Source organism: Notamacropus eugenii, chromosome 5 (assembly GCF_028372415.1).
Source record: "Notamacropus eugenii isolate mMacEug1 chromosome 5, mMacEug1.pri_v2, whole genome shotgun sequence".
Classification (NCBI taxonomy): Eukaryota; Metazoa; Chordata; class Mammalia; order Diprotodontia; family Macropodidae; genus Notamacropus; species Notamacropus eugenii.
Window position 1 is genome coordinate 68435508 of NC_092876.1, and position 20081 is coordinate 68455588.

At 53.1% G+C, this 20081-nt stretch overlaps 1 protein-coding gene across 4 annotated transcripts; it reads right to left on the reverse strand.

Moving 5' to 3' along the window:
- Window positions 1–40: 40 nt before the first annotated feature.
- Window positions 41–20021, reverse strand: MAP3K6 (mitogen-activated protein kinase kinase kinase 6). Of its 4 annotated transcripts, none has more exons than XR_011967129.1 (29): window positions 15071–20021; window positions 12895–13034; window positions 11854–11877; window positions 11365–11555; window positions 11052–11220; window positions 10523–10629; window positions 9652–9819; window positions 9358–9470; window positions 8939–9098; window positions 8705–8855; window positions 8506–8613; window positions 8121–8200; window positions 7887–7982; window positions 7397–7478; window positions 7178–7311; window positions 6856–6983; window positions 6357–6493; window positions 4710–4815; window positions 4251–4408; window positions 3947–4139; window positions 3721–3856; window positions 3286–3445; window positions 2791–2976; window positions 2116–2337; window positions 1851–2016; window positions 1650–1756; window positions 1313–1395; window positions 524–600; window positions 41–362 (listed from the first exon to the last, which is right to left on the reverse strand). XR_011967129.1 is itself a non-coding variant. In XM_072609500.1 (29 exons), the coding sequence occupies exons 1-29, from the start codon at window positions 15375–15377 to the stop codon at window positions 299–301; spliced, it is 3837 nt and encodes a 1278-aa protein (XP_072465601.1). In that variant the 5' UTR covers window positions 15378–15465; the 3' UTR covers window positions 41–298. The 4 variants fall into 4 exon arrangements, 2 of the variants coding, with proteins under 2 accessions (XP_072465601.1, XP_072465602.1); XM_072609500.1 differs by having other exon boundaries at window positions 2232–2337; window positions 15071–15465; XM_072609501.1 differs by having other exon boundaries at window positions 2232–2337; window positions 8121–8170; window positions 15071–15464.
- Between the last annotated feature and the right edge of the window lie 60 nt (window positions 20022–20081).

The following is a 20081-nucleotide window of genomic DNA, read 5'->3' on the forward strand; positions in this document are numbered from 1 at the left end:
CATCATCTCTCAGGATCCACAGCAGTGACAGACACCAACATACAAAAGCAACCTCTTTAATGGCCTTGACCTGACCAGTGCCCTTGGCCAAGCAGGCCTCTGGGCAGGTCAGCTCCCAGTACTGTTTCTCTTCTCTTCCTGTAACCCCTCCCCCCAATACTCTGTGGAGGAAGGGGCCTCTGCCCATGGAAGGGAGTGCTGCCGCTTGAGTGCCTGCACGAGTGGCTGCCTGCTGCCGTGATGTCCACAGGTCTGCCCTTGTGCCCATCGCATCCTGAACCCCTTGAAAGGTGGGTGTCTAGGGCACAGGCACTGCCCGCTGTGCCAGGATGGCTCTCCAGATCCGGCACACCATTCCACCCCTTTGGAGAGATGGGTAGGGTCAGTAAGCCCTGCTAGATCACTTTCCCCATTCTGGGCAGGAGGGCCTGGCTGATCAGTGTCAGGGGGCTCAGGGGAGCTGGAGGCACAGAGGGTAGGGACCCTTTATCGAATTTGTGCCTGAGTAAATCGGGGAAGATACCTGATCCGAGTATAGACAAGGTCATCTCGACTGGCACAAGTGATGAGCATGTGCAAAGTGAAGCCGTGACTCAGGAGCTGGAGTCCAAGAGAACAGAAGAGCTAGCATTTCGGTAGCACCTCAAGGTCTGACAAACACTTCCCATGCCCTACCTCAGCTCATCCTCACAACTGCCCGGACCCTGAGGCCCAGAAAGGTCACACAGGGAAGAAAATGTCAGAGGGATGACTTGAACTTGGGTTTTCCTGGGTCCATGCTGCCCAGTGGCCTTAGAGAGACTGAGGCCAAAAAGAAAGCCCCAGAATGACAAGTAATCCGCAGGCTTAGAGCCCCAGCTCTGCCCCTGCTCTCATCCAAGGCCAGTCTATTTCTCTTTCTGGACTTTGGTTTCCTTCTCAAAAAAAGGAGACTCAGTAGAGTTTCAGTTGGAAGACAAAATGAACTCCCCCGGGGTTTCTTCAGCCCTAGTCTTGGGTTCTAGAACCTGCCACTCGCCAGCTGTGGCCTTGGGCTAGTTACTTCCCCTCTCGGCCTGTGTGATTCTCTGGACTAGATAAAGGCCCTTCCTAACATGTTAGAATTCCATGAGCAGAATGGCCCTGGTCTTTTCCAGCCCTATGAGGCTGTAACAGAGCCTAGAAGACAGAGGGACAAGAAGAGGGCCTAGACAGGGCTCTCTGGAAGGTAACTCCTCTGCCTCAGCTTCCCCCCAGAATGCTACTCCAGAGAAGGGTTGTCAGAGGCTGGGGAGGCATTTTTCCCTCCCAAGCCTGGGACCCCAGTACTCACTGTCTGGATGGTGCCTGAATCCACACCCAGCTGCTGCAGCCACTGGGCCAGCTCCAGGTCCCCTGGGGAGGCTGGTGGGGCATCTATGAGAAGGAAATGGCCTGCTAAGCCCCAGGAGCCTGGGATCTCCCTTTGCCACCCACCCTCCTTGCTCCTCCTCGAAAGGCACCTTAGAGATCATCCTGGTCTTAAACTATCATACAGACTTGACTTATTCATGTTACTTTGCCCCCCCAATCTCCCCAAGAGGGAAGGATCACAGCCCATTTGTGGCATACGTCCCGACTGCCCACCCAGGAACACCATGCTGTACAATCCCACCAGTGCCCTGGGTTACCTGCAGGCCCAGAACCTAAGGTTAGAGCAGAGGTCTCTACATGCTGCAGTGCCCTGAGAGCTAATGCCTGGCATTGCCTCTCCTTCTCTGCTAGCTGTCCTAGGAGCCTGAAAGACAAGGGGTGATGGGAGGGGGATTGAGCATCCTATGCATATCTACTGAATTAAAGTGGGTGTGGACAATTTCTCCCAGGGTGCTCACCTGCCTGTCTCTGCCCTTAGGAGGCTCAGCTGTGCCAGTAGGGGTAGGGAATCCTCTTCAGGAGCCTTTGAGTGGCTCCTCCTGGGTGGTACACCCCTCTGCTCAGGTTCTGGCTCCTCTTCCTCGCTCCCATCTTCAGGCTCCCCTGTGGCTGGCTTCTTTAGATCTGAAAGTACAAAAGGCTAGCAGGAGCAGGCACAACTTGTATCTAACCTAAGCAAAGGGCCCCAGGGAGGGCACTGCCAATCTGGCCCGAGGCATTTACCTGAGATATATCTGGCCGCTCAGCCGAAGATGTCTCTTTTTCCTCTCCTTTTTCCACTCCTTTACCCCTGCCTACAGTGACCACCTTGTGCCCATAAGCTCCAGCTGAGGTCTCACCTGTCCCCAGCACAGCCAGGGCTGCCCTTACTGCCCGGTTCATCAGTCCATCCAGGGCAAACATCCAGTGGGGCCGGATTTCATGCCTTCGGAGGACCCGTTTCACCTGGGGAGGATGATGATTTCAGATAAGAGACAGCTAGTGCCAAGGGGAGGAGCTTGAGATCAGGACGGGGCCTAAAGTAAGGTATTGGGAGCCTGGATAAAGGAGTACAGCCCACTATGATATGGCCTCTGATCAGAGGTGGGCAAAGGTGCAGGCTCTGAGATCCAGAAGGTGTGAGCAGGGGAAAGTGTGAGCAAGGGAAGATCAGAGAGGTTTGGGAAGTAGGAGCAAAGCGAGGAGATTATTTCCATGTGTCCAGGGAACAATGCTCTTTGTTTCCATCCCCTCAGAGAAATAAACAGAAGCTACCTCAGAAAGGATTAAGGTAGGATCTGGGAAAGGACTTCCCAATGGGCAGGAGGCTTATGGGGCAGAGGCAGGGGGGTGATTCAGCTTGAAAGCCCCTCCCAACCCTGTACCATGTGCCCCACCTTCACCCCTGTCCCCACTCACAGCATCCTGGAAAGCAAAGAGGGGACCCTGGAGTAATGCCAAGCTGTGCCCCTGGGCCTGAAGCTGCTCTTGCAGGGCCCGAAGTTCCTGTGCCAGCTGTCGGCGACTGGAAGAACAGATGTAGCCTTGGAGACCTCTCACCAGCTGGGCCACCTGCTCCCGGCTCAGGCGCGGCCCAGGGGGGCCCTAGGGAGGAAGTGAGGGAGGGAAAGCAGGCTTTGTTCACCAGAGCCCAGCCTGAAGGCATGGATCATGCCCATGAGATGTCACACTTGGGAGGCCCAGTCTTCTGTGTCTCAAAGCTAAGGCTATGGCAAGAGGCAGTTGGGATGGGCTTGGGACATGGGGAGTGGAGGGAGAGGGTGGCACCCCCAAAACATTCAGCCCTGTCATTCTGGAGATGGAGAAATGAGTCCAGAAAGAGTGACTTCCTCAAGGTCACACATAGATCCCCATCATGTGCTGTCTCTCCCACACTGGGCTGTGTATGCCCACCTGCTCCAGAGCCCACTGCAGGCTCTCCACTATGGTGGACAGCTCCTGGCTGAGTACTCGCTCCAGCATGGCCCTCCGCTCATTCTCCTTACGCATCAGAGACCGCTGTGGGTTCTCCTCTGGGGATAAGGTCTGCTCTGTGACAGACTCCTTGGGCACCCTGAGCATGGCACAGGTACATTAGCCTCCAGGCACCTCGGTGACTGGTCCAGAATGAAGATGGCACTGAGGCCACTGGAGCCCTGAGGACTGGTACTAGAATGAAGGTACAGAACCTCTTTTGGGTATCAGGGGGCACTTGGTCCCAGTTACAGAAATGGTTCCTGGGGATGGGAGCAGAAGGGGCTGGGACCTCTTGTACTCCCAGGTCTTGGGGAGGAGGCAGGCCTGAAGATACCTGTACTGACTTCCCCTTCCCCAATCTACAGTCCTTACCGTAGCTGGCTATTAGAGGCTCCTCCTTCACTGAAGCAGCGCTTGGGGGGCATGGGGCTGGTCTGGGGATTGGCACTTGGGCATGGCACTGTCTGTGACTGGCCAGCTGAGGAAGCTAGACTGATCGGTGGGAGACCTGGGGACCAGGAGCTCTCAGGTTTAGTGCTTCCCAACCCCTTCCCTCTTCCATCCCCCCACCACAGCCTTTCATTGGCCCAGAGCACACCTGTAGGGTGATGGGGGTGATGCGGTGACATGGAGTTTCGGGATTTACGCCGAGGTTGCAAGAAAGGGTCACCCAGCAGGGCAGCAGCACTGGCACGGTGCTTAGGCTCGGGCTCAAAGGTGCGTAGGATGAAGGCTCGGGCCTTCTCGGACATGGCGCTAGGCACTGGTGGATGGATCTTGTACATACCCACCTTTGGAAAAGGAGAAGTAGGGAAGATCACTGGGGTACTGCCATTAACACCAACAGCCACCTGAGGTAGGCGTTGGCTCACTCTACCACTGGGCTGAAGGGTGAGGAATACCTGGAACATGGCAGCCTGGGGATTGCCTAGCTCATGGAAAGGTGGACGTCCAGTGGCCATTTCAATGACAGTGCAGCCCAGGGACCAAATGTCGGCTGCCTTTCCATAGCCCCGGGGGCCTTGGTCAATGATCTCAGGAGCCATGTATTGCAGGGTTCCTATTGGGACAAATTGAGTCTGACTTGGAAGGGCATAGTGGGACCCAAACCACGTACTATCACTCCCTCCCCTCCCCACCAAAACATTATCAATATATCCTAGAGTCTAGGACCTAGACACTTACACTGGGCACTGCCACCTACCACATGAACCATGGCTTACCACCAAACACTGTCCCCACCCTAGGGATCAGAAAGGTCCCAAAGTCCCTAAGGAGTTCCTGAGAGTCCTCATTGCCCAGAGAAGGCAGCCTTTATCTCTCCTCCCCCACTCACTGACCCTAGCCCTGCCCCATACTACCTGTGAAAGTCTCTGTACAGGGGGTGATGCCCGCCAGCCTCTTGGAAGTGCCAAAGTCAGAGATTTTCAGCAGACCACTGTATGTATTGATCAGTACGTTGTCCCCCTGTGCAGAGAATATGGGTGTTCATCAGGTGCTAGGCTGGAATCTACTAGGGCCAGGAGCTAATGTCCTGCCTTGGGGGAGGGGTTATGGGAGTCCTGGGGGGCTGTCCTAGGGAGGCCCCAGCCTAAACCCATCTATACCTCCAAATCCTGCCCTGGGGACAAATCTGCTGTCCCCAATCCAGTTCTGTTATGCCATTTCCATCCCACCCCCCACAGCACAAGTGAGTCTGCCTTTATCTTTCTTTGTGCCTCTCTCTCTGCTACCTAATTAAAAATTCATATAGTAAGTCCTCAGTTTCCTATTCTGTAAAATGAGAGGCCTGCCTCAGGTTCCTTCCAGCCCTATCATTCTATGATTCCATTGCAAGCTCAGTCCAATCTACTTGGGGACTGGACTGTTAACTGCCTGAGAACCCAGGGAAGTGGCCATTTAGCATCTGCCTTCAGACCTCCAGTCCTGAGGAGCTCACTCCCACTGGAAGCAGCTCAGCAAGATGTGCTATCCTCCCATCCCCCACCCTGCTCTGGCAACTTCCACCCTCTAGGACTGAACAGAAGAACCTGATGGAAGGACATCGAATCTGGACAAGGGACCTTAGAAACTAGTTGGTTCCTCATCTGTACAGATGAGGAAACTGAGGCTTGGAGAAGTGAAATAAGTTGCCCTAGACCACACAGGTACCGAGTTATGCAGAGCTGGGATTTGTTGCCTCCAAATCCCTCCACCCACCAGCCCTTCAAATACTTGAAGACGGCAGTCAAGTCCCTGCTAATCCCTCTCTCTTCGCCAGGCTAAGGGTCCTCAGCTGGTCTTCAATCATTCCATGTGTGGCATGATGCCCTGTCCCTTCCCCACTTTGATCACTTCCCTCTGGACACACCAACCCTTCCTAGAATACGGCTTCCAGTCCCCTCCTGAGCTCTGGCTTTCTTGATGTAGGAAGCCCATCTCAGAGAGAGGTCTCAGCTGCCATGCCTCGCTGCCGACTCACACTGAGCCTGCAGGCCACGATTGCCCCCAGGTCATTTCCTCCACAAACCACTGTTTCACCATGTGTTCCCCAATCATGGTTTTCAATTCAAAAGTTGAGACTGCACCAAAGTGGGACACATCAGCTTCACCTCTAACCTGTTAAGAGCAGGTTAGCTGCTGCCTGTGTCTGCCAGTTTTCAATTTAATCTGTGTCCATTCACGTACTGTGTGCCAGGCATGGCACTGTGCTAATTGCTTGGACCCAGACAAAAGTGAGCTGACCTCAAGGGGCTGTCTACATGTTCCCCTGTGAATCTGACAAACATGATCTCTGCCTTCACTCGAGTCATTGGGCCAGAGGGTGAACGGGGTCAAGGACTAATGCCTACAAGTCTGCTGGAAGCCTCCCTACCAGTCATTCATAACTCCTTTTTGGGGCCCATTATTCACTACCCCGATCATTGTGAATTACCTGGATGTTTGTGTGTGTGTGTGTGTGCATGCATGCGTGCACATGTGTGTATGTGTGTGCATACAAGTTTTCACGTGCAGCCCTTTGTCATCACCTTGATGTCGCGGTGTATGATGTGGTTGTCATGGAGATAGCTCAGACCCTGTAGGATCTGCCGAGTGTAGAAGCTGATGGTGCTTTCGTTGTCCTGAAGTGGTCCCCACACAGCCCGCAACAAGGATGATAGGCTGCCTGTGTACAGGGACAGGCATCTTGCCACATGAGACCCCACTGAACATGCCCAGCCCTTGTTCAAGCTGAGTCAGTAGCCCTGCATCCACTGTTAACCCTTTCCATGGCCTCTGACCCCCCCTCCCTCCCTGGCCATCTCTGAGATCTGGATCCACAGGTACCATCAGACCTCCCTCAGTCCTCAGCCCATACCCTCTGATTTCACAGATACCCCCCCATCCTGAGTTCTGGGGCACTGGGCCCACAGTTAACTCCCTCCATCCTGAGCCCATAGCCCTAATCCCATAGACACCCTGAGTCCCAGGGCCTTGGGTCCACAATTACCCACTGGTACACAAAACCACATGCCCTTGCCTAGGTACCTCCAGGTACCTCCTCCATGAAAATCTTGAGGAAACCACCCTGGCTGATAGACCCCAGGTACTGGACAATATTCTTATGGCGTAAACGTTTGTGCAGGGCAATTTCTTCATGGAGGGGCTGGGAAAACCTGCAAATGGAGTCAACCTGGCATCACCCCCAAGCAGTGGCTTCAGGTATTGTCTTGTGCCTCAAGCAGAGCACAGGAATTCAACCCATCTACTACAGTGGAGTCTGTTGTTCACTATCTCCCTCCCAAGCCAGATCCCCAGTCTCTGCAGGCTGGATCAAGGACCTTGCCCAGCCCACCCAGTGCCCATGTACCTGCTGTCTCTCTCAGGGATCTCCTTGATGGCGATCCGTACCTGGGTGCTGCGATCCCGACCAGCATACACCACCCCATAGGTACCTTTGCCCAGGACCAGCCGCTCTCCTGTCTCTGTGTACTCATAGTCAAACTGGGGGAAGGTGAGGTGGGGCAGGTCAGCCAGCCTCCTCAGTCCCTCCCCCAGGCATTCCACCCATGCCTGTACCTCATCTTACCTCCAACACCTCCTTGGTGGCTATGCCCTCATCTCCAAGAGGCACTGTCTGAGTCAGGAAGGTCTGGATCCACTTACAGAACCTGTATGGACCCAATCAGCTATTCAGGACCTCCGCCTGTGCCTGCTTCCACCCTGGCCTGGCCAGAAACATCCTTGACTGAGTCAAAAGGCAGCTTTTTTTCCAAGACAGACTTTGGCAGTGCCTTGGGACCTGGCCTTTCTCTGGCCCTTGGTCACCTCCCATGTGGCCCTATTCCCAGTTCCTCCCTTATGCCCTTAATAACCCCAACTCTCTACACAGGGTGTCAGCTTTAATAGCCTAAAACTGCATTAAGACTTCTGAGATACCCTTCCTTGGACCACCTCCTGCCTCACCAATTTCCCTGGCTCCCACCCTTCCAGAATCACTCAGACTCAGTGAGGCCTCATTAGCAGCCCCTGCTAATGACCCCCCCCACCTGGTCCCACCTCCATCCCCTGGGACTCACCACTGGCAGTGATGGTGACTAGGGAAGCCCAGCTGGAAGTCCTGGGCGGTGTGGAACACATACAGAAAGCAACAGCGCTCGTCTCTCTTCGAGATGCTGGGCAGGGAGAGCCAAGGAAGGAAATTAGGTGGGCTTGCGTCCCCCAGAACCCCTCAAGGCAGCCCTGCCCTCCCACCAGCTGGGAGCCCTCTGCCAGGAATGAGGGGAGGGGGCAGCAAGGGACTAGTGTCTCACCTGACTCCCCGGATGGAGGCCGCGGGGAAGGTCCAGCCAGAGCCGGCAGCCTGGGGGAGAGGGGGGGATGGGGGACCGGCCTAGGGGAGATGAAGGTTCTAGGGTGCAGGGGCTGGAAGGATGGAATCCCAGGCCAGGGAAGGTAGAGAAGGGGGTTCAGAAGAGTGGGGGGTGAATTGGGTCAGGGTCCAGAGTGTAAGAGATGCACACAGTAGGTTAGATTAGATTGGACTGAATGTAGATGCATGCCATGGAGGATGGGGGTGGGGAGGGGCTAGTGCTTATGATGATGGGGTACAGGGGGTGATGGAGAAGAAGGGAATTCAGGCCCTGGGGAATATGGGTAGGGTAGGGCCCAGTGGATTGGGTATGGGGGCAGCCCCACCTCTGCCTCAGACTCCAGCAGGCTCAAGGTCACGGCCATACTGGGGCTCCCCTCTTGCACCTGAAGCCTGGCAGGCTGCAGCACCCTATTCTGCTCCAGGATCAGCACCTGGAGGGCATGAAGAAAGAGCTCACCCTGTGTCAAGGTGCCAGCCTTGGCTCCAGCCCCAGATCCTTCCCTACAACTGCATCCTCCATACTGGGCATTCATCCGAGGCAGCAAAGGGCTGGCAAGATTGTAGGAGGAATCGGAGCCAGAACAGGGCCCGAAGGCCCATGGGTCCTGAGGGCTGGGGGGCTGGGTGGAAATGCTGGTAAAGAAGGAAGGTCTCCATCACTGAGGCCAGGTACCTGTGGATCCAGAACAAGTATGGGCCTCAGGCCTCTGGGGTGCTCAGCCTCCCTGGTTCCCTCAGGGTCCCCTAGGTACCTACCAGAGGGGAGCATTCAGCTTGTAGAGCTGCTCAGCAGCCAGAGCCACCTGGATGGGGTCATTGGCAAGGATCTGGGCTCCCAGGTAGAAGCCCACATCCCAGTAATACTGCATCTTCTCCACACTGCCCTTGCGGCCCAGCAGGCATCCCAACTTCAGTCCTAAGCACAGGGATACTCATGCATGGGGCATGGTGGGAGGGGCACTAGCTCAGGGCCATCTGTCCCACCACCTCTATCCCTATCAGCCCCTGCCAGTGGGGTTGACGGCTCATTCATCCCCTGGGGACACCTTGTCCCCTGTCCCCACCTTCCTTGAGGGTTGGAAGCATGGTGGCCTCACTTTATGTTACAGAAAAAGAGCTAGCTTTCTCCCTGGGACAGGGGTCTCTCCTGGGGCTGGGGGAATGGGAGAAGTCACCTATCTGCCGGAGCTCATCTGAGTTTTCAAACTGGTGTCCAGCGGCTATGAGAAGGACAGCTGCGTTTATGCCTGAGTGAAGGCTGGGTTCCGTCTCAAAGGCCTTTCGGTACCTAGTGGTAAATCCAGGGTGGATGAAGGTGGGCGTGGGGTGGTTACAATGATGAGCCCAGGCTTGGGCCCACACAAGTTGGTCATTGAAAGGGCCGGGTTCACCAGCTCTGGGATTCACCCCAGTCCTCTCAGAGGCCCCTGGGGTTGGCAGGACGAGGGGTGGCTGGTGGCTCCTCTTACCAGTGACAAGCTTGGTCTCGGTGACTAGTGTCAGTGAAGCCTGAGCTGTTAAACAAGTCCTTGTAGATTCGGCCACACATGCAGTAGAGGTCGGGAGCCACAGCCCCACTACGCACTAGGGGCAACAGCACAGATAGGGCCTTGTCTCGGTCGCCAGGCCTGTTCCTCCTGGAGTCAGCAGGCAAGGAGATGGTGAGGCCTGGGGCCCTCACAGTCAGCTCCTCTGAGCAGCAGCCTCAGGGGCCCAAGTTTCACCCAGGATAGTAGTGCCCCCTCAGTCACTGCCACCTTCCACCCTAGGGCCCCTTCCTCATTGGCCAGCCAGGGACATCTCCCTCACTACCTGCCCAGGAGCATCTCCTTCACTGCCTGCCCTGGGGCATCTCCCTCACTGCTCACCCCAGGGGCATCTCCCTCACTACTCACCACAGGGACACCTCCCTCACTATCTGTCCTGGGGCATCTCCTTCACTGCTCACCCCAAGGGCATCTCCCTCACTACTCACCCCAGAGGCATCTCTCTCACTGCTAGCCCAGCGGCATCTCCCTCACTGCTTGCCCAGGGGCATCTCCCTCACTGTTTACTCCTTTATTATAAGAGTCTAGATTTGGAGTTGGAAATGACCTCAGAGACCATCTACTCCAACCTCCTCAATTGATAGATTAAGTAACTTAATTGATGGATCTCAAGTGCCATAGAAAGTACTTGGCAAGGGTGGCATTTCAACCCAGGTGCTTAGACTGTGGCCAGTGCTCTTCCCTACTGTACCATGCTCATTCCTGGAGCCCTTTTTCCTATGACCTGTGTCCCAGGATGTCACCTCCACCTTTCCTACAGGTCCCTCCCCTCGCCCTGCCCTTTGGGTCTCACTGGTTCAGGGCGAAGGTGTAGTGAAAACAGATGTTGGGCTGCTCAGCCACATCACAGGTGGGCAGGGCCTGCAGCGTCTCCACCAGGGAGATGATGGCCCCATAGTCCTGCGAGGAGAGGGCAAAGTAGAGATGGTGCTTCCAAAAGGCACCTGCTCCTGCCTCCGTGCCCTGCCCCCTCCTCCCCCCACTCTTAGCTCCTAGAAGGATCTGGTTCTAAAAGAACCTATCCACCCTCTCCTGTAGAAAGAAGGCTGACCTGGAAGTCCTGGCTCTGACCCCTGGGGCAAATCCCAAGGGAGGAAACTGAGGCAGAGAAGTGACTTGTGTAACATCACCCTGGTAGTAAGAGGTGGGATATGAACCCAGACTCTCTGATTCCAAATCCAGTGCTCTTTTGCATCACCCTGCCTCAGTTTCCTTCTCTGTAAAATGTGTTGTAATCCTAAAATCCCTCAGTATAGGTGATGTGAGCTGTAAAGTACCACAGAAATGTTGCCTGCCCTCCACCCGCTTCTGTCCAGGCACACCTGCACATCCCGGTAAGAGAGCAGCAGGGTCATGATGATGTCAGGGGTCAGCAGCTCCACACTGTCCAGCCGTCGCTGTAGCCGGCCCAACTCATGACGAAGCTGGTCCCCAGAGAAGCGCTCCCGGGCTCGGCGGATGTCCCTCCGCATAGTCTCTCGGAAGTAGCCACTGGGTGAGGGAGGATGGATGGCTCTCCCATCTTCTCCTCCTAAAGCCGCACTTCCCATGGTCCTCCAGCCCTTTACTCCCAATGCCTCATTCCCTGATAGTCATCATGCTCCCTCCCCCTCCTAGGGCCTCCACCCTAGGTACCAGGAATTGGTGGGTATAGCCTCCAGCAGGCGGACAAGCCTGCCCACCAGCGGGGTGAGGAGGGCCTCAGTGCCTGCTCCCGACTGGAACAGCCCTTCTGCCAGCCCCTTCATAACACCTGCATCGCCACACAGGACCCGTCCTTGGCCAGTCACCATGTAGGGGATGAAAGTGTAGCCCCCAACGCAATCCTGCAAAGGAGCCCCAGCAATGAGGGAAGGGGAGGAGCTCATCTTCCCTCCAGATGGCATCCCTGTGTCTGCCCCTGTGCTGTGGGCCTGGATAGGGGCAGCAAGGGCTGACACTGGGGCAGTTCAGAGGCAAGGGCTTAGCTGGGAAATGGCCAAGGTGCACATGTATACATGGGTACGTGTACACGTGCCTGGAGAGGTTGGGGGGGGGGGCATAAAACAAGGGAAAAGGGAACTGGGGGGTGGATTGAGTTGGGTTGGGGTCTAGACCAGGGAAAGAAGCCTGGTCTCTACTCACGGCATTTTTCTGAAAGACATCTTCCTGTAGGGAAAAGGACAGTAAATTAGTGGGAACATAACCACAAGTAGGCAGGACTGGAGGGATCCCAATGGCCTGCCCTGACCCTTGTCTGGTCTATTCTCCTCTCCACTCCAGGGCAAACACACTAAGGACACCTGCTAGGATCTAGAGCTCATTTAGGGTCTTAGAGATCATTTAGTCCAACCCTCTTATGCAGGTAAGGAAACTGAAGCCCAGAGCAATCCTGGGTGCCTAAATTTAAAGCTGTAAGGGACCTCAGGAGTCATCCTCCCCCCCCCCCCCCACACACACACTTATACACAGAAGAGGCAGCCAGGTGGCACAATGAATGAGGAAGTCCTGACTTCAAATCCTGCCTCAGATGCCTAACTAAGGGGTGTGAGTTTGGGCAAGGCACTTAATCACTGAAGGCCTCAGTTTCTTCATCAGTAAAATGGGGATAATATAGCACTTACTTCAGAGGGTACTTGTAGGGATCAAATGGGATAACGCACGGTCAAGTGCTTTGCAGATTTTAAAGTGTATAGAAAGGCTAGTGATTACTACTATTAAAAGAAACAGGCCTGGAGAAAGCACAGGTACCTATATTTAGAATCACACTTGGAAGAGGTCTCAGAAGTGTCAGGCATCAAGTACAGACAAAGCCCTTAGGGGGTACAAAGCTGTAGGTGAAAGTGGCAGCCCTCAAGAGCTTACAAGCCAGAGCAGTCATTTTTACCAAGGAGGAAGGAGATGCTCATGAGAAGGGAAAATAAAGGACATGTCCAAGGTCACAAAGGTGGTGAGTGGGGGAGGGGACTGGAGGGGACCTCTATATCCAATATAGTTCCCAACAACACACAGTAAACAGTTAATAATTGCTTGTGAGTTTGACTTGAACTTCTAAGTAACTTGTCAGAGTGGGATGATGGAGGTTCAGTGGATGAGTGACTTGCCCAAGGTTCTACTGGCAGTTAAAGAGGGAGGGAGTGTGCCAGCACCTTACACACCAACCTGGCCCCGAGGATGCCCACCTACCCTGAGGGCCTGTAGGTCAGGCAGGTCTGCTTGGGCACAGAGAAGAATGTTGTTGTTCATGCTAAAACTCTCCCTCACTCCGAGGTGGTAGAACAGGGAGGGCTGGCCCAGGGAGCCACTCACTTCCAGCACAACCACATCTGGGGGAGAGAGGGTGAAGTCTGAGAGAGAGGATCATTCTCCTGAGAACCCCGACACTCCTTTCCCCAACATGATTTGAAGGTGACAAATGTTGGGAGAAAGTGGAAAGAACTAAGGAAAGAAGTTGGAAACTTTAGGGCAGAAATAATACTGTTTTCCCACTCCCACCCCCTGCCCTGATCCTCTCAAAAGGTAGGCTCCTGGTCCCTGACCATTGGCTCTGGGTTCTAAGCCCTTGTCTCCCCCACTTCCTGGGTGAAGGAAACATGGATTCTCATAGTAACGGCAAAAAGAGGAGGAGAATTTCCCAGCTCACTCCTTAGATTCCCCCAAAGGGGTGTGAAGGAGGAAAAGAGATCCATTCACTCTTCCCTTCAGAAGGATTCATTAACGGGCACTGCACCTTAGAACATAGCATGTCAGAGCAGGGAAGGATTTGGAACACAAGAATGTCCAAGCTGGAAGGGCCCTGAGAGCACAGAATGTCAGAGCTGGGAGGGCCTCACAACATAGAATGCTGAAGTGGGAGAGGCTTTAGTATACAGAATATTAGAACCAGGAAGAATCTTGGAACAGTGTCAGAGATGGATGGGTAGAGCTAGAGAGATGATGGTGGCCTAACCCATTTTATAGAAGAGAAACATTAGCCCCATCTCTACTGAGCACCAGCTCCTGGTTCCTGGGCCTTGAGGGCCCCTCCCTTCAAACTGCTGTCAGTCCCTTCCTAGGGTTGTGCAAGAGGTTGCCTCTTCCCAGCAGGAAGCCCAACCCTGAAGCAGTGGGAGGAGGCCCTGGGAACAGGACTCTGGGCTGAGAGCCAGGATTCCTGGCCTCTCATCCCAAGTCCTTTGGGTGTTGACCCTTCAAGTCTCAAGGTCTAGGGCCAGACAGGACTCTTCACCCAAGCAGAACAACAAGAAGGCCACTAGACCTAGCTCCATCCTGGTTTGGGGGAAAAGTCTGCAAACACCAACCCCCAGCCCATCTCAGGTTGATGGGAAAGGTCCCAGCCCAGGTTCATGGACCATGCCTGAGAATGAAAATCACTGTCATGTGGACCACTGCGCTCACAGAAGCTGTTTAATAAATGTTTGTTTAACTGAATTGGTGTATGCTGGTATCTGTGTTCCCTTGTACTGGAAGGGCCATTTTTAAACAATGATTTCTTGGAATGGCCTTCAGGAAAATAAACCAATTGGTTCCCAAACAGAGAAGGTGGGGCTGACTCAGCATAAGAATTCTCACTCCCTACAACTGAAATCTTTTGACAGGGGCTTAGACCCCTCGTCTTGGCCTCAGGAGCCCTGCCTCCGGGGCCCCACCCTTCTAACCCCACCTCTCTGAGACACGCCCCCTCCTCTACCCTGAATGTCTGTTTCTTGGCCCCGCCCCCAGCCCCACCCTTCTCCCCAACCCCTCTGAAACCTCTCTCCAGATCCGCCCCGCCCTCTTAGGGCTCCGCCCCCAGATTTCACTTCCCAATTAGCTCCGCCCCCTGGGTTAGCCCACCCTTCCTTGATTGCCATCCTTTACACAGATTGAATTTTATAGCCACACCCCTTTCCCAGCCACGCCCATCGAACAAAGAGCCTTTCTTGTTTTCCACCTTTGCTCCGCTCCTCTCAGATTCAGGGCTTCTTTATAGCCACGCCCTCTTATAGGCCCCACCCACTTATTTTTCTTCCCATTAGCCCCTCTCCCAAATCCCTGGGCCCACCCACTACTATTTCTTGAATCCTGCTCCCCAGACCCAGCCTCAGTGAGCCTTCTAGGCTCAGCTCACTCAGTCCCACAAGGCCCCTCCTTCATGGCCCCGCCCCCAGGCAAGGCCACGCCCATCATAGCCTACAGCGCCCAACCTCCTTTCTGTCTCCAATCCCCCTAAATCCCACCCTCTTGGCTCTGCCCCAAGTCCTTGTCCGGTCCCGCCCATTCTGTTTTCTAAACTTTGAGTTCCGATCCTCTTAGCCACGCCCACGGCCACGCCCCCAGGCCCAGGCCCCGCCCTGCCCACGGGACCCCGGGGCTCTCTCACCCGCGTTGTAGAAAGAGTCCAAGGCGGCAGACTCGCCCAGCTCCACTGTCCCAAAAGGCAGCGTGCGCAGCTGCGGCGCCGGGCGCGGCCCGGGGAGCTGGACGCAAGCGTCGCGCAGGCAGCGCAGGGGCAGCGGCTCGGCCTCGGCCTCGGGCTCCCGGGTCAACACGTAGACCACGCTGAGCGGTCGACTCCGGCCCCAGCCCCGGCCAGCGGCCGGCGGCCGCGGGGAGCTCAGCGCCATAGCCAGCGGGTCCTGCCAGCAGCTGCCAGCGCGCTCCCGCCCCCGCTGGCCAGGGCCTGCCATCCCCGCACCCGCAGGCCGGTGGCCGCGCTGTGGCTCCCGCTCTCCGCTCTGCAGCTGCTCTCACGTGGGGGCCGGCCCTGCCCAGCCCCGCCCCGCCCCGCCCCGCCCCCAGCCGGGATCCTGGGCCGCGTGCCCGGGACACGCGTGGGCTGCAGGCGAGGGCGGGGCTGTGGAAGGGGCGGGGCCGAGCGCCGGCTTGTTCATTTCCCACCTCGGTTTCTTGGCCAAGCCGGTTGCCCAATAGCGTCCTCGGTGTCCTCTGAGGTCAGGCCTCTCCTGGGAATTCCGAGTCCAAGCCGCTGTGGACACCGACTAGCTGGGAGACGGCACTGGGAGCAGTGCCGCCAAGACCTGAGTTCGGATCCTGCCTCCGGCAGTAACAGCTAACATGAATGCTAACGGTACTCACCATGTGCTGGGCACTGTACAGTTATCACTAACTGGATTTTCTCCACCAGCCTGGGAGGAAGACTATTAGCCCCTTTTTACGGGTGAGGAAGCAAGTTCAATGACTTGCCCAAAGTAGGTGTCTGGCTTTGAACTCTTGTCTTGCTGACTCTAGGCCCAGCACTTCACCCATTCCTACACCTACTCACTTAATCTCAGCCTCAGTTTCTCCATCTGTAAAACAAGGATAATAGTAGTACTTATCTCGAAGAGTGATTAACAAATGAGATTGCCTATGGAAAATGCTCTGTGAGCCTTAAGGGGCAGTATACATGCTAGCTATGATGCACTGTGTGCTGACTCTTGGGCAAGTCACTAATCTTCTCCTGCTCATCTGTGAAATGGAGATAATAACACTTCCCTAAAGAGACTGTGAGCGTGAGGGACCCTGGTTAAGTGATTTCCCCAAGATTACACAGTGATCCTCCTAGTCAGATCCAGGGCTTTGGTTTTTATTTTGTCTGAAGGTACTTCTGCCTCCTACGGTGTCAGATGAACTAAACTGAGCTAGGAATTTAAATGTGTGTGTACAAGGATGTTTTGTTTGCAGACACACATATCCTTGTACGTACAAGGATATATGTGTTTGCAGGAGCAGCCAAATACTTGTGGGGAGGGCAAGTGTGGGAGTGTACTTTGAGTAAGCCAGGGTGTGTCCCAGTTCCCAGGCATCCCTGAAAAACCAGCCTCTACTTTCCTCTTGTGGCATCAGAACTGGAGTCAGGCAAGGATAGCTTCGCCCTGTTCTGATGACTGGGAGCTGCCCTGCCCATCTCATTTTTTCCTCCTCCTGAGTCTCCAAACTAGATACTTTGTGGGGCATTGCCCATCCCTGGCCAGGGCTGATCTCCCCACCCACTTGCACACAAGTCAGAACCCAATCCTGGCCTGTGGTTGCCGGTTGCAGCTTCCCCTAGCCAGCTTCCTCTCCCTCCCTAAGAAAATAAATATCTGGGAGGAGAGTTGGGGAGGTTGTCTGCTAGGGGAGAAGGAGGGAGGAGATAGAAGACATTTATTCAACAAACACTCAGACCTACTACACATAGTCTCATGATGGAGAGTTGAGGGCACATTCTATGCCTCCCTTAGTTCATAAACTGTTTTTCTTATCAGACTTCTTAGATTGCTATCTGGTAATTACAGAAACTCTACCTCCTCCCAAAACCCCACCCCCAAAAGATGCTGCATCTCTGGCTTTCTCCAGGACCTTCTCATATCACTCCCTGCCCTTCACCTCCCCATCTTCCCCCCTCCCCCACTGAACCAGGAGGTGTAGACATATTCTTTTCTCAGTGATATTTCCAAACCTCCCCCCTTGCCCCACCAAAAAGCATCTACTTCTCTTTTAAGGGTCACCCACCATCTGTGTTGCCCTATTTAGATGGGGGGGGGGGTGGAGTTAGCTATCTATCAGCTACCCAGGTCAATTTCCCCTCATTCCCCAAGGAGCTTAATACCTGCAGGGCTCAGAGTCTTTTCCACCCCACCTCACCACTCTTATATTTGGACACTTGAATAGACATGTTGTTTCTTCCAGTTTCATCATCCTCAGCTTTCATGACCTGCACCTCCACTCCATCTTGCCCATACCCAGTCATGGTCATGCCTATATGCCTATACCTGTCAGTGTCCCACCTCCACAAGCCGTAACTCTGAAACTCTTCTATCTGACCATGACTTTATTGTAATCTGCCATCTCTCTCTATGCCTCCTCCTTCCAAAACCTATTTTTTATCCTCATTATAATGTCTAGTCACTCCACCCTCCTTGCTTTACTAGTCCTGCTTCGGTCTCATTTTTCTCCATCCCCAATTTTATGCCATAGTTAAACAATTCATTTTTGACACTCTCCTCTCTCCTCAAATTCCTTTCTCTTTCCTCTCCTCATGTCACTGCATGTCCCTTTCCAGACAGCAAACTCCAGATCACCATCGAAATTATCTGTTTCTCCTCCAGGGCTGTTTAACGTTTGTTGTTGTTTGAGTCATTTTCAGTCATATCCCATTCTTTATCCACTTCACCTCCTAGCTGTAACAGGTCTTTAAAGAAATGTGATGGGTCCTTAATAAATGCTTGTTGACTTGACGACATCCATACATACATTTTATAACTATACGCATTCACGTTCAGATAATATATATGTAGATGTGGTTTGTAGATTGTGCACTCAATGTAGCCTCTGAAGCTGAGATGCAACAAAGTATGGATCAATTCTCTGCTGCCTGTGCTAATTTTAGTCTAATAACACCAAGAAAACACAGATGCTCCATCAGCCACCCCCATATCATCCATATGTGGAACCATCAGTTACAACAAATGGAGAAGTTTTGAATGCCGTGGATAAGTTCACTTACCTTGGTAGTGTACTTTCCAGGGATGTACACATTGATAATGAGGTTGATGAACACATTGCCAGAGCTAGCTCAGTGTTTGGGAGAGAAGAGGTATAGACTGACTACCAAACTGAAGGTCTACAGACCGCTTTGTTGTATGCCTATGAAGAATGGACAGTCTACCAGTGCCATGCCAGGATCACTTCCATTTGAACTGTCTTAGGAAGATTCTGAGGATCACCTGGCAGGATAAGGTACCAGACACTGAAGTCCTTGCTCAAGCTGAACTGCCAAGCATTCAAATTATGCTTCAGAGAGCGCAACTCCAATGGGCTGGCCACATTGTTCAAATGCAAAATGTATGCTTGCTTGTCAAAAAGACTATTTTATGGAGAACTCACATGGGGCAGGTGATCATATGGTGTTCAGAAGAAGTGATACAAGGACACTCTCAAGAACTTTGGTTTTGCAACTCTGATGTAGCAATCACACTTATCAGATTGGCAAACATGACAGAAGAGGAAGATGATAAATGTTGGAGAGGATGTGGGAGAGTTGGAACACTAATTCATTGTTGGTGGAGCTGTGAGCTGATCCAACCATTCTGAAGAGCAATTTGGAACTATGCCCAAAGAGCTACAAAAATGTGCATACCCTTTGACCCAGCAATATTGCTTCTAGGCCTGTATCCCCAAGAGATCATAAAAATGGGAAAGGGTCCACGTGTACAAAAATATTTATAGAAACTCTCTTTGTGGTGGTCAAAAACTGGAAATCAAGGGGAGGCCCATCAATTGGGGAATGGCTGAATAAATTATGATATATGAATGTAATGGAATACTATTGTGCTATAAGAAATGATGAACAGGAGGACTTCAGAGGGGCTTGGCAAGACTTATATGATCTGATGCTGAGCGAAAGGAGCAGAACCAGGAGAACTTTGTGTACAGCAACGACCACAGTGTGCGAGAGTTTTTTGTGGTAGACTTGGAACTTGGTTGCAATGCAAGGACCTAAAAAAAATTCCCAATGGTCTTCTAAGGCAAAATGCCTTCCACATCCAGAGTAAGAACTACGGAATTCAATTGCAGAATGTAGAAGATCACTGTTGTGTGTGTGTGTGTGTGTGTGTGTGTGTGTGTATTGCGTTTTGGTTTGTTAGATGATTTCTCCCACTCATTTTAATTCTTCAACACAGCATGACAATAGTGAAAACGTATATAGGAATGTGTATGTAGAACCTACACAAAATTGTATGTTGTCTTGGGGAGGGAGGGAGGAAGGAGGGGGAAGGGAGGGGAAAATAATAATCTAAGTTATATGGTAGTTATTGTAGAACACTGAAAATAAATAAAATTAATTAATAAAAAAAGAACTTTGTTTTTGACTGTGCGACATGGGAAACACTGGAACAGGAGACCTCAGCATGGAGTGCCCGCATCGGAAAAGGTGCTGTGCTCTTTGAGAAAAGCAGAATTGAGAAAGCACAAAGTAAATGCAGGATGCTCAAATTTGGAGTATCCACCCCAAATATTCACACAGATTCTCTGTGCCCAACCTGTGGTAGAACATTCCAAGCTCGTATTGGGCTGATCAGCCACAGTCAGACACACTGAAATTTCACTTTATCATGGTGATGTCATTTTGGTCCTCTTCAGGAAGGAAGGACAGCAACCAACCAACCAGTCTATCATCTACCTATCATCTATCTATCTATCAGTCTGTCATCTATCTTCCATCTCTCTCTCTCCCTCCCTTCCTCCCTCTCTCTCTATCTCTCTTCCCCTCCTTTCTCTCTCTCTCTCTCTCTCTCTCTCTCTCTCTCTCTCTCTCTCTCTCTCTCTCTCTCTCCCCACAGGATCCAAGCTATAACTTCTGCTCTAGAACATGTTGGGGTGGGAAGGAGGCAAGAGAGATAGGTACC

Excerpts from the sequence above, each read along its gene's own strand:
- MAP3K6 (XM_072609500.1), bottom strand. The coding sequence starts at position 15,377 with ATGGCAGGCCCTGGCCAGCGGGGGCGGGAGCGCGCTGGCAGCTGCTGG. Across the intron at positions 11,221-11,364 it reads GCTATACCCACCAATTCCTG|TGGCTACTTCCGAGAGACTA; the intron begins GTACCTAGGGTG and ends TCCCTCACCCAG. Across the intron at positions 7,312-7,396 it reads CCACCAAGGAGGTGTTGGAG|TTTGACTATGAGTACACAGA; the intron begins GTAAGATGAGGT and ends ACCTTCCCCCAG.